This window comes from Delphinus delphis, chromosome 2, assembly GCF_949987515.2.
Source record: "Delphinus delphis chromosome 2, mDelDel1.2, whole genome shotgun sequence".
Classification (NCBI taxonomy): domain Eukaryota; kingdom Metazoa; phylum Chordata; class Mammalia; order Artiodactyla; family Delphinidae; genus Delphinus; species Delphinus delphis.
In genome coordinates, this window is record NC_082684.1 from 118,680,185 (window position 1) to 118,697,505 (window position 17,321).

Here is a 17,321-nt window from a genome sequence, read left to right on the forward strand (position 1 = left end):
TCCATCCCAAAGGCAGCTAGCCCACAGATACCGACGCACATGGGACAGGCAGGGAGCAGGCCTCGCTGTCCCCCACGGAAGGCTCGCTCTCGCTCTCACCATGGTGCTCAGGCCTTCCAGAAGCGACAGCAGCACAGGCGACGGAGTGTGCGGACACGGCTGCCTCCTCTTGAGAGGGGTTTCTGCTCAGGACGATGAGATGCGCCTGTCATCATGGAAAGAAGACACACATTTGTTTACATGCTTGGCAGCAGCAGCAGGGAACTAACTATTCTTGGAACGATAAGCAGAAAGTCAAGGAAATTTCTAGCAAGCTAAACAATATGATTTATGTGGAAGCACAATCAACTCTTGGGAGAGCTCGGTTTCAAAAGCATTGTGTAGTTGAGAAAGCACCAAGCCCTGGACGCTGAGTCCAGATAGCTCGATGCTGTGGCCAGGGCTTATTTCTAAGTAAATAATTTAAAAGTCTATGCTCCCATGAGTGCAGTGTCAGCAGAAGAGGAGGGAGGGTTTCCAGGGGGAAGGAGATAGATTAAAAAGTGCCTGTGCTGTAGGGGAAGTGGGCAAGCACAGAACCCTACCCACTGGTCAGCCCAGAGAGGGGGACCTACCCCCAGTGTCAGCAGCCTCACCCACAGAAACCCCGACCCCACCCCCATGCCTGGTCCGCCAAGCTCATTTGCCTATAACCTCGGCGAACTGGACCACAGGAGCTGTCCGAACACAGGAAACAGCTCAGTTCCTTGAAAATGAAGCCCATTTAAAAATTCTTTAAGGGGAAAAAACCACCGTATGATCTATGAACATAAAATAAAAATAATCCTTTCAAATAAAATACAAACTACATCCCTTCAAATAAAAAGATATTAAGCAAACAAACAAGTAAATAATCCCATGGATTAGTCATAGCTCCTGGAGGCTGAAAGAATCGGGGTGCTTTGGGCAGTGTGCACCAGGGCAGGAGGAATGTCAGCATTCATGACATGGTAGAAACAGCAAATCTGAAGGCAGAGCATCAAGGTCAGAATCTTATCTCCATCCTTTATTAGCTGTGAGGTACCTTGGGCAAATCACCCACTCAGCAACCTCAGTTTTTTCATCTATAAAATGAGGATAATGAAAATTGTCAAAAATATTTAAATCGATATCGCAAATGAAAAAGAAATGAAAAGTAACAGCCTAAATCTTAGACTAGATAAAGCCATACCATTAGAACCTTCTAGTCCAGATCAAGCAGTGAGACAGCAAAGCCATAGAGACTTGCTCCTCTGATGACCAGCTTAATACATTTCTGAGATGATAAGCAGGGTAGACTCTAAACTGTCCCCTCATTTGTCATATGTTAAAATCCACTAGTTACTAGATCTAGACTTTTTATGATAGGGGCTACTCCAAATCAAGATTGCTGGTAATAACTTTTATTGCTGTGTTAGAACAAACAGGATTTCATATTTGTAAATGCTAACAATATCCTTTGTTTTAAAATGACTTTTCTTATTACAGCAATGGTCCCCAACATTTTTAACACCAGGGACCGGTTTCGTGGAAGACAATTTTTCCACGGACAAGGGGTGGGGTGGGGGTGGGGGGTGGGGGGGCGTGGTTCAGGCGGTAATGCCAGCGATGAGGAGGTGGCAAATGAATCTTCCCTTGCTTGCCGCTCATCTCCTGCTGTGCGGCCCCGTTCCTAACAGGCCCCGGACCGGTACCGGTCTGCGCCCCGGGGGTTGGAGACCCCTGTATTACAGGATCTAGATAAATTGAATACTTGATTTTGGAAAACCCCAAATTGGTCATTATCCTCGATTTGGCCTGAAGTTCTGACTGGAAATGCTTTTCAAATAGGACACAGTGTTAGAGTGAAAGGATCAAATGTTCAGTGCTCAGGGAAAGGAAAAAAGAGAGGAAAAGCTTGCCCCACCCCAAATGCAAATGGATCATGTTTACTTTGTCTTTTCCCTGGGTTAACTATCTCTAGAATCCACTTTTGAAGAGAGCACCCTCTCATGCCAGAAAAGATTTAACTCATCTTGTTACAAAGACATTTTACACACAGTATTTTAGATTGATTAAAACTCAAATTCAAATTCAAAAAGATTTCATATGTTGTTTCCACTTAATATTATAATTCGAGGCAATGTAAAATATGCATGTCTATCAAAATTACTTTCAAATGAATTATTAACATGTTCTGAGAGTTCTCTAAGTTGCCTTTTGTCTTGGAAACAGGAAGCAAAGTTTTCCATGAGCAAAAATGTTCATATTATCAAGAAAATGGATCCTGAAATCTTATGGAGATCTGAACATATCACAAAATCTTCAATGTTTTGCTGTATGAGATGCTAATATAAGCAAACATTTAATATTCATTATTCACTTCAGAAACTCAGTCTCTGATCTAATTTGTTATTTGATGTTCGCAAAGTTTCTAAAAACCATATGCGGGAGTGGGGGGTGAGGGTAGTGGAGAAGGGAACCCATGATGTTTAAAATGTGCAATCTCATTTATTCAGAAAAATTCAATTCAGTTTAATTTAATTCAGTCCTATTCAATTCAACTTATCTTAATTTTTAAATGCTTTCTACATGCCAGATATTATTCAAACCCTAGGAATTCACATAAAGATTAGGCAGGGCTTTTGGTTTTAAAGGAGCTTACAGACAAACTACAAAAATGTGGGGTAGCTTGATTTTACCTAAACTCACAGACACTGCCCCTCACTAGGTTTTAGCACCCGGCTCACTACTTTCCTCTCCACCCCTCCTCCTGTTATCATTTTCAGTGATTTCAGTATCCCTAAGATTGGTCTGCACCTATTGGGCAAGAAAGAGATGGCACAGTTTAACAGATGAATAGAGGAAAAGAAGTTGATAAAAGCAAAGAAGTTTGCACAGAGGAAACCTAAGGAAGAGAGTGCTGGACCCCAAACAGGCTGCTTTAACATCACAGGCAGAGCAAGGGAGGGAGCATTTGCTGGAACTGGAAAGATGAATTATAGGGGAGGGAGCTGTAGCTTTCAGTGAATGGATGCAGACCACCTGCACTGACCTTGCTGGGAGGAGCTGAGGGAATAAATAAGCTGTGCTCTCTCCTTCCAAGGTCAAGGCTGTGTGCCTCCCAGCCAGAGGGCAAGGCGGCCCACTGACACTGTACTTAAGTGGGCACAGTGAGGGATGCAGAGTGGAGCTAAAAGAGCAAACTAAAACACCCAGCGAATGACCCAGCTAACACCTTGGCCTCTTGGGTTTTGACAGGCTTATTTTCCTCCCTACCCTCAGCCACCTGGTCCCCCATGATGCTCTGGGCCTCATCATCGCTTAATCTTTGCTACCTCTGGATCCCGCAGCTCACAGACCCTGTTTGACTGTTGGGGCATCCTGGCTCTATCACATCCATGCAGCTTCTCATCCTCTGTCCACTCTCCACATCTCACTAGCCATCCACCCCTCCTGCTGTCCCTTCCCTTCTGGTCCAGCTTAGAGGGCACCACCCATCAGTGTCTATATGGAAAATGCCCTCAACTCCACTGAAGCATTATTTGAGATGGTGAAAAATGGGGAAGCATCTAAACATCCATCAGCAGGGGAACGAATATATTGTGGTTTATTCATACAATGATTGAACTCTATCTATATGTATTAACATTTCAAAAACACACCACTGAGTGGAAAAGCAACTTATGAAAGGATGCAAACATCATGATGCCACTGCTTTTCAAGGTTCTGATTTTAAAGCAAAATAACCCCTTATATACCAAACAGAATGGTTCTCTAACATACAAAGCAGGTAAGTGTGGAGCTGCTCTCACTGAAGCAGGTAGAGAGACTCTGGGAAGCCCACCCAGTTGCTTCCATCCAGCCACCCCCAAAAGACCCTCCTTGGAACATGAGTGTTGGCGGTGACACAGTTTGACAACCACAGTACCACACCATGCAGGAGGTCTCCTGAGGGAGTGAGTACTGAGAAAGTTGACAAAGCTAGTGATTAGATTACCCAATCTTTCCAAACTAAACCACTGTTCACAATTCTGGAACAACACTTTGTTTGCTAAGATAATATAAATATCCTTGTTACATACATCTGAGAGCATTTAAGGACTAGTTGTTAGGGTGAACAGAATTACAGGAGTCCTGCTTGCCTCTCCGGCTTTATACAGTGGCCCGAGTACTAGGCCCCGCTGGGGATCTGCGGCTTGACTACGCCCACTCCTCGTTATTTATTAATCACCCCAGGGCTTGCATCTCTCCTCCCATCCTTTGAAGTTTTTGATATCTTATGGTTATATGTTTATCAACTGTCATCTTGAGGCTGAAGAGGAACATTTAATATTCTTAAATCTCTTCAGCTGCTAGCATGTCATACTGGGTTAAAAACAAAAACACCTTTAATATCCCACATGGAGTAGGGTCATTAATTGAAAAAACTCATTCACAAGACCAACTGCCTCAAGCCCTGGCAAGGTACAGAGCAGCTGTTGCATTCTGGTCCTCTTATGTGTTTCTGGGGGAAACCAAGGATTCCTCAGTGCCAACCCAGCTGTCAATAGACACAGCCAGAGCCAGGGCTGGCAGACTCTTATCTAACTGGGCCTGTCCCCTTGGATTTGTAAAATGTGTAACAGTTCTTGAAGAGAAAACTCGATGACTACTAAAAAGGATGTTTCTATTTATGCAGGCAGACCCCACCACATGAACACTCAACTTAAAACACTGGGTGGGTTCTGAGTGTGGAACCCCAGCTCTTGTGGGGAGGGAGAGAGAGATTTTTTTCCCACTTTGATAATGATTAGGGGAATCAGTGACTCAGAGGGAAATCTCCTCTCCCATAGCATAGTGAAGAGCACACAAGTAGCTCAAAGTACATTTGTGGACTTAAACTGGGTCTATTTACCCTGGAGATGAGAACACTCAAAGAGAAGACAATAGTAATTGCCAGGATCTCTTTGTAAAGTTGAGGGCTAGCACAGGGAGGGACCGAGGGAAGGAGGGAAATAACATCGATATACACCAGCTCCGCTTAATCTCAAAATGACCAGTGAGAGTGATGTTAACTGCCTAATTTACGGATGGCAAAATGAAGCCTTGAGGAGAGTAATCGACTGTCTGAAGGTCACATAGTTGGTCAATGGCAGAACAGGGATTTGAATTAAGGCGTGTGATTTCAAATTGCATGCTTTTCTCATCTAACACCTGGTTATCTAGAGGGTAGAAGTCACAGAACGGCAATTTTCAAGTCAATGTAATGAAGAACTATTTAAGAGTCAGAGAAATAGTTACTAAGAATTAGACTCAGCCCAGAATTAAATAGACTGGCTAGGGAAAGAGCGAGCTGCCAACACATGGAATTCTGAGCACTGACTGTAGAGAGACGCTGTGGAGGGGGTCAGGCAGTGGACGGTGGATGGAGCAGACGTTAAAGTGCCTTCTACCAAGTGGCTCCGTTTCTGCTTTGATTCAAATTTGTGCCTTAATTCAACAGAAGTTCAAGTCCACTTGTCACTATGAGGTATGAGCTTGCTGTGTTTCTCTTATAACTGACCAGCTGTGAGACTGCATAGCTTTCTCTCTCAGCTCTGCCAGAGCTGGCCATTCTACCCTTAGGCTTTGACTGTCATCCTTGTTCAAGACAGGGTCATGTTGCAGCCCAAGGTTGCCACTTCCTTTCCTCTCCCATCTCTGCCCAGTAGGGAAGTCTTCCATGGCCACACACACCATAGGGGACTGAGGCGGCTGGAGGGCACTGGCTAAAAAAACGATGGAGCTGGGAATCCCCGGGGGAAGTAGATGCAAGGGAAGTAACTGGGTGCAGAGGGCATTCAAAACCTGGTTTCTGAGGGCCCCAGACTGAGCCAGTTTCTTTTAATAGTCAGAGAAAATCTCTGTGGCAGCTTTCCAGTTGTCAATTTTAGCTCCTCCAAAGGGCTGGGGAGAAAAGGCCCTACTCGCTGTAAGAGTTAGCACTAAAATAGACATGTTGGGGCCTTATATTTTTGTCTTTTTGTTCTGTGTGTTTTCTTAAAACTTAATTATATTTTTAAATTATAAGAGTAGTACCTGCATATAACTTTTTAAAAATCCTAAGTAGTAGAAAAGAATAAGCAATTAAAAATTTTAATGCCCTGTCCTTTGTGTCTATAAGCCTCAACCCCTCTTCTCCCCATTTCCAGTCTGATTTCTTATAGCTACCCACTATCAACAGTTTCCTGCATATCCTCTCAGAAATACTGATGTGCTTATACACACACACACACACACACACACACACACACACACACACACACACGAGATCAGAGCCTGGCCATGTTCCCCTCTCAGCTCAGCTTCATCTCCTGCCACCCATTCTGGGCTCTCACCACAGTGGTTCCCCTCTCCTCAACCTTTGGGGTGTCTCATTATCAGATCCCCCATCAGCTCAGGCTGCCCCGCTGGGAGCTCTCGCAGCACCCAGTACCTCCCCCTGTGGTGCACTTCACAGTGGTAGTTTTACATTCATCTGTGTGATTCTTCACTAAGTTCTGTCTCACTCACTAGGCTGCTTCTTGAGGGCAGGGCCTCTGACATCCGAGCCTTCCATCATAGTCCCAGGCCTAACACTGTGCCCAGCACAATGTAGTCTTTAACTGGTCATTGACTGACAGAATATTCTGGTCTACATCTGGCTTTTTAAAATTAAGAATATATTTTGGACACCTTTCTTCGGAACACAGACATCCATCTCATTCTCTTTAGTGGCTCTACAGTATCCCATCACGTGGATAGATCATAGCTTTATAACCAGTCCCCTACTAATGGGTTTTAAGAGTGTTTCTAATTTTTTGCTATTGCTAATAACCCTGTTTCTTTGCACACTTGTGCACATCTATCTGTTACGTAAGTTTCTAGAAGTGAAATTGCTGGGTCAAAGGGTCAGTGTGTTATAAAACTGGAGAGGGAATGTCAATTGCTTTCCCCCAAAATGGTGCTGATTCCCAGTCTTACCAGCAGTGCATGAGGATGTCTGCTTCCCCACACCCTTGCCACCATGGAGTGGCACCAAACGTTTTTGGCATCTCCTTGGTTAAACTGCACTTCTTTAATAACAAGTGAGGTTAGGGATTATTTTTGGATGGTTATTGGCCATTGTATTCCCTCTTCAGTAAAACGTCTGTTTCTGTTTTTTGTCCATATTTCTATTGAGTTGTCTTTTTCATCTAGATTTTATAAGAACTCTTTCTATACTTTCCCCTCCTTGACATTTATTTCTTAACTTTGTGATATGTTGTCATAGAGAACTTTTTCATTTTTATGCTGTCAAGTTTATCAATCTTTCTTTCTCTTTTTTCTTCTCGTCCCTCTGTCTCTCAATCTATAGCTATCTGCACACCTGCAGAGGAAAAATGCCCAACAAGTGTCACAACACTGGGTACTTCTAGGATGGGGGAGGAGGGCTGAGATGACTCGTAGCCCATTTCTCTGTATTTTTCTGTATGGCTCGATTTGTTTTTTTATAAAAAGCATTATCGTTATGATAAAAAACAGATGTCTTTTCAAAAGAAGCAGTATGGCACCATGATTTGTGTCATTCTTAGAAAAGGTTTATACTGTATAAAATCATATCTGCATTCTGCATCTTTTCTAATTTTAAACAAAATAGGCTAGTGTTGTCAGAGATTTTGAAAATTAAAAATAGCACTCATCTGATTATTTGTAATAAATGAATTACACTTTATAGTAAATACACAGCAATTAACAAGAGCCAATAAGAAGTGCTGCCATTTACTGAATAGTCTGCACCTGCCAGGAGTCACATGTGAGCACCTATCAGCCACCTAGGCCTGACCAAGGCCAATAACTCACCCAGAGCAGGAACCTGAACCCAGATTTTCTGATCTTAAAGTCTTAGGTAGAGTAACTGATAAATTATTTCATCATACTTTGCAAATCAAACTTCTCTAAATTTGGGAACTACTGAATGGCAGAGCTGCCCTGAAAACTGAAAAGAGATATGCGATTCGAGTGTCAGAGACGTGAAAAAGCAATCCAAGCTAGCGCGGTGTTAACGTATACTCCTTGAAGGCACACACCCACAAACATGCCATTGCTCACACAAACGAAATCCTGGGATTTTTCTTTTGGATAGGAAAATAAGGTTCTAGTGCCAAAATCTGCCATGAAGAGTTTCAGAAACAATCACGTTTGTGTGGTTTTCTCACAGAACCCTGCTGCAGAGGACCCACAGGGCTGATGACAGCTCTTTCATCAGTCCTTGGGACTGCTGCCTTCCCTCTGTGATGGTTCTGGGGGGCTGGCTTTAGTTTTCTCCATTTTAATGGGTTAGTTCCTAAAATACTTTGGAACTTTTATACATTCTACAGAGAATAAAAGGTCTTTTCTCCCTGGGTGTTTCTCTCACTCCAAAGGAATGAAGAGTGAAAAAACAAGAGGGGAAATAACAAAACCCCTTTCCTTTGTGTGTAATTAATAAATGGCTTTTAGGCATGGGCTCCCTTGGAGAGCTATACCTTTCTGTATTTTAGGTAAAGTTTGCTAAAGAAAAGGGGAGATTTGATAAATGTTTAACAATTACTGTTAATAAATAAAAGTAGCTTATACTGGCAACATGCCAAGTTGTTCACAAAGCACTTTCCTTTTTGAATCTTTGAGCTGTTCTGTGAAGTGGATAGGGTCTTTTGTAGGCTTTTTTTTTTTTTAGAGACTAAATGACTTATATTATCAAACAAATGGTAAACAGAAGAGTCTGGACTCCAACCCAAGTTTTCTGATTTCAAATCCAATGCTATCTTGACTTCACAAAGCTATCTCTTTAATAATCATAGGCGAGTATTTATTTAAACACTCTCTAATCTTTATTAACCTCAAGAATAAACAATAAAAGTCACCTATTAAACTTGACAAGGCATTAAAAAAAAATGAGTGAATTCCTCCATAACCTGTTTACAGAGAAATATTTCTCAGAGTCAAAATCTAAATGTAATAAAAGATTGAAAACTTGAAAGCACTAAGAAAACTTTTGTATGGCAGAAAATATTACACATACACACACAAACTAGAGCTAATAAACAAATTTACAAAGGTTGTAGGATACAAAGCTAACATACAAAAATCATTTGTATTTCTATGCACAGGCAATGAACAATAAGAAAAAGAAATTAAGAAAACACTTCCATTTGTAACAACATAAAAAACTCTAAAATACTTGGGAATAAATCTACCAAAAGAAGTGCAAAACTTATACTATAAAACATGGTTGAAAGAAATTAAGGAAGACCTAAAGAAATAAGAGATTATCCCATAGTTATGGATTGAAAGGCTGAATACTGTTGGGCTTCCCTGGTGGCGCAGTGGTTGAGAGTCCGCCTGCCGATGCAGGGGACGCGGGTTCGTGCCCCGGTCCGGGAAGATCCCACATGCCGCGGAGCGGCTGGGCCCATGAACCATGGCCGCTGAGCCTGCGCGTCCGGAGCCTGTGCTCCGCAACGGGAGAGGCCACAACAGTGAGAGGCCTACATAACGCAAAAAAAAACCAAATATGAACTCATTTTTTCTCCCGACAGCTCCATGCCCTCCATAACAGCAAAAGGTATCAAAAGGGGTGACAATGAGAATATCTCTTTCTTTTCTTCTTGTTTTTATCTGGCAAATTCTTCTTTTTCCTTTACCTATTTATCCTTCTTTACTTGACCAATGAACACCAAAGTTCCTCCACAAACCCTGCCCGAGTGATCTCACCCTCTCCCAAGGCAATTACTGTGTATAAGTGGAGGACTTGCTGACCTATTTTCTGAACTCTAGTCCTGATTATATAACTGTCTAGCTGTCATTTCTGCTTGGATGCCTTATGGGCATCTCAGACTCACCATCAAAACTTGAGCTCACGGGCTTCCCTGGTGGCGCAGTGGTTGAGAGTCTGCCTGCCGATGCAGGGGACACGGGTTCATGCCCCGGTCCGGGAAGATACCACATGCCGCGGAGTGGCTAGGCCTGTGAGCCATGGCCGCTAAGCCTGCGTGTGTGGAGCCTGTGCTCCACAACGGGAGAGGCTGCGACAATGAGAGGCCTGTGTACCGCAAAAAAAACAAAAAACAAAAAACAACAACAAAAACCAAACAAACGAACAAAAAACCTGAGCTCACCATCTCTCCATCACCCAGTCACACCTGCTCCCCCACTGTAAATGACACAAACACCCACTCAGGTGTTCAGACCAGAAACCCGGGAGTCATCTTCGACTCTTCCCCTTCCCTCTTTGTCCTGCATCCACTCAAGCTCCATATCTCATAAATTCTGCCTCCTAAATCTTTGTCACACCCATCTACTTCTCTTCATCCTTATGAACATCATCCTAGTTTAAGCCACCACCATCTTCAGCCTTCAGTGCTCCACTCTACCTCCACTCTTGGCACACCCTCCCTAGTCTACTCTCTACATGTCAGCCAGAATTACCTTTCAAAAAAAAAAAAAAATACTGCATTTAAACCTGGGCTATGCCATTTATTAGCTGTGTACTCCTGGACATATCACTCAACCTTTCTAATTCTTGATTTCCTTATCTATAAACTGATAATAATAATAATATGTCACAGGGTGGTAATAATATTTAAGGGAGATAATCCAGAGAAAGTGAGAGAATGGCACACTCTAATAAACTGTGTGTGGGAGTATAAATGGTCATACAAATTTTAAAAGAAATAGCAATAAAGAACCCTCAGTACCATATCATTATATCTCATTTGAAATAAGAAATGAGTTAGTCTATATTTTACAACTTTAACAGGGAAAATTTCTCAGAAAACAATTTAAAACATGTTCTTAGCAGATGATACCACACAAAAACATCAAACTGACTGTGATGGTTAGTTTTATGTGTCAGCTCGGCTAGGCTATGGTGACCAGTTGCTAGGTCAAATACTAGTCTAAATGTTGCTATAAATGTACTTTGTAGCTATGATTAATATTTATAATCAGTAGACTTTGAATAAAGGAGATCACCTTCAATAATAGGTAATAATTGGGTGAGTAGGCCTCATCCAATCAATTGAAGGTCTACAGAGCAAAAGGCTGAGGTTTCAGTGAAGAAGGAATTCTGCTCCAAGACTGTAACACAGAGACCCTGCTTGCATTTTCAGCTGGCCCACCTACCCTACGGATTTCGGACTTGTCAGCCCCCACAGTTGTGTGAGCCAATTCCTTAAAATATCAGTAAATCTCTCTCTCTCTCTCACTCTATGTATACATCCAATTGGTTCTATTTCTCTGAAGAACCCTAACTGATACACTCACAGAGGAATCTTTTAATGACAAAGTAGAACAGCAGCTACCAGATGACAACTCTAAGTGACTTCAGGTAAAGATTGTAGAATGTGGTAGATAAGAACCCTAATAAGTTTGATAACATAAGCTGTAAATAGATAAGCATTAAATAATAAAGAAACATTGTCTGGGAAACAAGACTTAAATTATGCACCTAATATGAGAAAAGCCACCTTCAGGCAGTCTCAGACTGTTTGTGGAAGATGCACAAGTAACACAGGACCAGTATCCCACACTTGCCCACTTACGAAGATGTTTGTTGAACTTCTACCCCAGACCAAGTGTTCTACTTATCTAGAGCACTTAACAAACCCAGGAATTCTCAGAGCTGCTATTCCACCTGTATCTGTGAAAAGCAGTGGACTGGAACAGCTTTGGTGGCCAGTACGTTGCAGCTTACCTGTAAAAGGTGGTTGATGGATGCGTCGTGAAATCCCAGGGCTTGTTCTACACCTGCCAATTCCCTCAATGTTGGTACGCACTCAAGACTTTTTTCACCTTTACTGATCTCAATATATTCTAAAGCCTCTTGGTAGTGGGGCAGAGCTTCTTTTGATTTCTTCTGACCTTGATATACCCTAAAAAAATCAAAGGGATTATCTTTAAAGTAATTAAAATAGAAGATACTGAAAATAATAGATGGATTTGGCTCTCTGACCCCTGTTGCCAGGTTCATTTCCTAGGCAGCTAAGCCTTTCTTTCCTCCAAGGAGCAGCAGGGCATAGCAGTCAAGAGGATAGACTTTGGGATAATCAGGAAGGTTCAAGGGATAATAAGGAAGGTCAAGGGATAATCAGGAAGGTTCAAATCCTGGCTCCACCACTTACTAGATACAGGAACTTCAAGTCGCTTGACAGCTTTCTCATCTGTAAGTTAGGAATAATAACAGTGCCCACTTCACTGGGTTATCATAAAGATTCAATTAGTTAATATTTAAAAAAAAACACACCTAGAATAGCCTCTGACACATAGTAAGTGCTGTGTAGGTGTTGGTTTAAAAAATATAAAATATTAAAACAAAAATAGTAATCAGAAAGGATGCCATGATACTGATAACTGATCTGTTGAGAAATTATAGAAATTTCCCAGTTTGGTGAGGGTGTGAAGCACTCACATTAACTGTTGGGAAGAATATAATTTGGGCACAAACTTTTCTATATCAAAATTATACGTATGTATGTACACACGTATTTCTGCTAATTGCACTTTTAATAGTTTATCTTGAAGAAGTACTCTGGCAGGAAAAGAAGATACTATATACAAGAATGTTTACTGAAGCATTCTTTGTAATAGTGGAAAAGTATAAAGCACTTAAAATACTCCAATAGGTGATCATCCAAGTGGGTTATAGTAAGTACATCTACACCGCGTATCCATTAAAGTTAATGTCGATCTGTGTGTATCAACATAGAAGTATATCCACTATATATTCTTCAGTAAAAAAGACAGATTACAAAAGTACTTTATATAATCTTATTAGATCAATTTTGTATCTAATCTATATGTACACATATGCATAAAGAGATACCCAAGTGTCACCAAAATGTTAGCAACAGTTATCTCTAAGGAGTTGATTGTGAGTGATTTTACTTTTCTTATTTATGCTTTATAAATTTCCCAAATTTTCTTCTATAAAAATATATTACTTTTACATCAGAAAATACGTTAATTTTAAAAATTAATTTAAAGGTGGCAGTGGGAAAATATTCTTGTAGTTTCTTGGGGTAAGACTCTCTCATATTAAAATATGTATCTATATATATTGTTTAGAAACAGGCATTTAAAAACAATCTTCTCAAAAATACTTGTGAAGACTATTAGAAACTTTTCTTGCATGGAAAATTTTTTTTTTTTGGCGGTACGCGGGCCTCTCACTGTTGTGCCCTCTCCCGTTGCGGAGCACAGGCTCTGGACGCGCAGGCTCAGCGGCCATGGCTCACGGGCCTAGCTGCTCCGCGGCATGTGGGATCTCCCCGGACCGGGGCACGAACCCGCGTCCCCTGCATCGGCAGGCGGACTCTCAACCACTGCGCCACCAGGGAAGCCCGCATGGAAAATTTTTATGTACAAAATTCATAATAAAAGAAATCAATCCTTCTTATGTTTCCCTCCATCCCAGAATCTTTACTACAGAAAGGTCTTACGATTCCCAAATTACCCCCAAACTGAGACATAATGTGAGAAAGTAACTAAGAGACCACAAAAATAGGTTTTGTTTTCAATTGTAAAAATTGTAAACGATTACAAACAATTGTAAAAAAATTAATAAACAGAAACCTCAGTTAAATAGAGTCAGGAGCCCAGAAGCGGGAGCTCTCCTGCTCTGGGAGGACTGCAGAGTCCAACAGGAAGAAGAAAGACTCCTCTTCTTTCCTGGCAAGAACGTAGTCAATGAAAAGCCATGGACTCTTTGTGTACTATGGCTCTCCCAAATCCTTTTCCCTTCTATAAAAGCATTCTCCTTCCCTCACCATGTGGGGACTTGCACCTGGCTCACCATGGTTTCAGACCCTAAATGAAAATTTTCTGCCAATCCTGAATGAACCTAATTTTATTTTTCCTAGAGAAATAACTGGCAGCCTATTTTTTTTTTTTTTTAGGTCAACATAGTCATTGGATACTCTTCACAACTATTTTGCTCTCCAATAAATTTCAAAGGAATTGACTGATAGAAGTAGAGTTACTTTTCAGATCTGTCGCTCAGATGGCCATAATGAAATAAAATGCTCACTGAATAGCTTATGAACTGGGATACTTTCTATAAGTGTAAAGAGGGTTAACACACAAGAGGAGGTCAGGGATATGTTCCTGGACTAAGAAGGGTCCAGGTTGTAGCTTGCAGCAGCTCTAACCTTGGAAAGGAAGAGGTAAATAGACAACCTAGTAATACTGGACTCGCCTTCTAACTCTTAATGAGTTTGTACGTATCACATTTTATTTTTTAAGAGAAACCCCACTAGCATCTATGGTGATATAAAGAGGCTTTGAAACATATGGTTGGTAACAAATCACTTAGCCAAAGAATTAGATTCCTGGTAGACAAAAATTAAATAATTGAAAACAGGAGTCAGCAAACCCTGGCCTGTGGGCCAAATCTACTCACTGACTGCTTTTGTAAATAAAGTTTTATTGATACAGTCAGGCCCACTTGTTTACTTATTGTCTATGACTGCTTTTGCACTACAATGGCAGAGTTGAAGAGTTGCAACAGACACTGTATAGCCTACAAAGCCTGAAATATTTACTGTCTGGGTCTTTACAGAAAATGTTTGTAAACCAACCTCTTGTCTAGAATCTACAGAAAGTCACATACTTTTAAAATGACTTCAGATTTTTTTCTACCTAATTTAGCCTAAATAACACAGACAATGCCATAGTTATTTGAGCAAAGGAAAAAATTCATCTTTCTCATGTTCATAAATGATGAAGAGTGTGCCAAGGAAGTAAAGAAGAGGTCCTTTGTTTCCAAGGCTGCTTGTAAAAGTCATAGAAGAGAAATAAAGCCAGTACAAATGCCAAGATGATCTCATTTGGGCAACAATTTTAAAAGAAAGCAATATTCGAAGCTTAGCAATAAGGCTGATAAATGAGAAGAAAATAGAAAAGTAAACAACAACAAGGCATAAGTTAATTCATGTATCAAAAATTCTTCCTTTCCTGAGATAGAACACTAAAGAAAAGTATTTGGGGGTTTGTGAAGCCATCTTAGCCAGAAGCACAGCACTCCAAGTTAACACCACAGCATCTTTACAGGTATTAAAAAGTGATCCTTCAAATATCCGACTCTCAGAGAAAATTTTATAGAGAAGAATACAGTATGAGAGGCAGGGCAATCAGTTACAAGTACTGCAACAGGAGTAGAAAACCCAGACTGTAGTTTGAACATAGTTACTTACTAGGCCACACAACCTTGGGAAAAAACAAAATGTTTCTGAACCTTGGTTTCCTCATCTGAACACTGGTGTCCAATAGGGTTGCTGTGAGAATCAAGTAAGATGTCTGAAAGTGCTTTGCAAACTGAAGCAAGCCATACAGATTGATATTAAATCCCTATACATAATCATACCTTTTACTCCTTCCCCTCCCAGCCTGTGGTCTCTCTGGAACTGAGAGGCATAGTTTCAGGTCGTTATATTGAAATGGACTCATTTGTGGTCTCATCTTGTTCCCACTTGCATGAGATTTTGGGAAGTCTAAACAATAGGTAGAATCAGTCAAACTCATGTGCAAGTGAGGTAGACATTTTCTTACACAATTGGGTTTTTTAAAAAATTGAGAATAATTTACTATCAGAAAAATACATATTCATCACTAAAAGTAAGAAAAGATATGGAAAATTAAAATATATAATTACAACATCCAAAGATGACTGCTATACACCTTGATATATATATACTTCCAGGTGATTTTCTATGCATTTTTAAAAAAGGATCATAATGTTTTAGAACCTGCTTCTTCCACTTAATCATACATTAAAATGTGGCAATAAATGCTATAGTATCACTTTTAGTGGCTGAATGGTGCCATATAAAGTTTGATTGACCACTCATCTTCTAAATATTTAGGACAGGGACTTCCCTGGTGGTCCAGTGGTAAAGAATCCACCTTCTGATGCAGGGGATGCAGGTTAAATCCCTGGTAGGGAAACTAAGATCCCACATGCCGCGGGGCAACAAAGCCTGCGCGCCACAATTACTGAGCTCACGTGCCTCAACTAGACAGCCCGTGTGCCACAAACTACAGAGCCTACATGCTCTGGAGCCCATGTGCCACAACTAGAGAAGAGAAAACCTGCATGCCACAACTAGAGAGAAGCCCACGCGCCGCAACAAAGAGTCCATGTGCTGCAATGAGCACTGCAACGAAAAATCCCACATGCCTCAATGAAAAGCCTGTGTGCCACAACAAAGACCCAATGCAGCCAAATAAATAAATGAATAAATACATATTTAAAAAATATTCAGGACATATAAAAATGGTTTGTGAAAAAAAATGGTTTGTGGAATATTTTTACAAATGATATTTCTGATGAGAGACTTGCATTCAGAATATAAAAAGAACTCCTACAACAATAATAAAAAAGATAAATAGCCCAATTAAAAAATGAGCAAAGCACCTAAATAGTCATTTCTTTGAAGAAGATGCAATAAGCACATAAAGAGATGTTCATTATCACTGGTCATCAAGAAAATGCAAATCAAAACTACAATGAGATACCACTTCATACCCATTAGGACAGTGGCTATAATAATAATGATTTTAAAAAAGATAATAAAAGTGTTGACTAAGATGTGGAGAAATTGGAATCCTCACACACTGCTCGTGGGTATGTAAAATTATACAGTTACTTAGGAAAACAGTGTCAGTTCCACAAAAGTTTAAACACAGAATTACTAGATGACCTGGCAATTCCACTACTAGGTATATACCCAAAAGAAACAAAAACATATGTCGACATAAAAACTTGTACACAAATGTCCATAACTGCACTATTCATAAGAGCCAAAAAGTAAAAACAACCTAAATGTGCACCAACTGAAGAATGAATGAATAAAATGTGGTATATCCACTCAGTAAAATGTTATTCAGTCACAGAAAGGAAGTATTGCTACATGTTACAACATGGATGAACCTTGAAAAAACTATGCTAAGTGAAAGAGGTCAGTCACAAAAGACCACACACTCTATGGTTCCATTTACGTGAAATGTCCCTAACAGGCAAATCCATACAGACAGAAAGTAGACTAGTAGTTGCCAGGGGTTGGGAATTTGAGAATGGGGGCAGACTGCTAATGGAATGAAAATGTAAAATTGTTTGTGGTGATGTTACATACTAAAACCCATCAAATTGTATACTTTAATTGGGTGAATTGTATGGCATGTGAATTATATCTAAATAAATCTGTTATTTTTGAAAAGTTTGTGAACATTTGGAAGCAAACGAAATATAGATGAGACTCAGCCATAAACTTAGTCATTTTTGTTTAAAGAAATAACTGTATTAATAA

At 40.5% G+C, this 17,321-nt stretch overlaps 1 protein-coding gene across 3 annotated transcripts in view; it reads right to left on the reverse strand.

Annotated features, from left to right (window-relative positions):
• The window catches only part of TTC23 (tetratricopeptide repeat domain 23), a 109,875-nt gene that overhangs the window by 34,789 nt on the left and 57,765 nt on the right, over positions 1-17,321 (reverse strand). For all 3 annotated transcript variants that reach the window (XM_060003649.1, XM_060003648.1, XM_060003650.1), the window contains 2 exons: positions 11,714-11,891; positions 100-205 (listed from right to left, as the gene is read on the reverse strand). In XM_060003649.1, the coding sequence (XP_059859632.1) occupies positions 100-205; positions 11,714-11,891 (284 nt within the window). The remainder of the gene's footprint in view (positions 1-99; positions 206-11,713; positions 11,892-17,321) is intronic.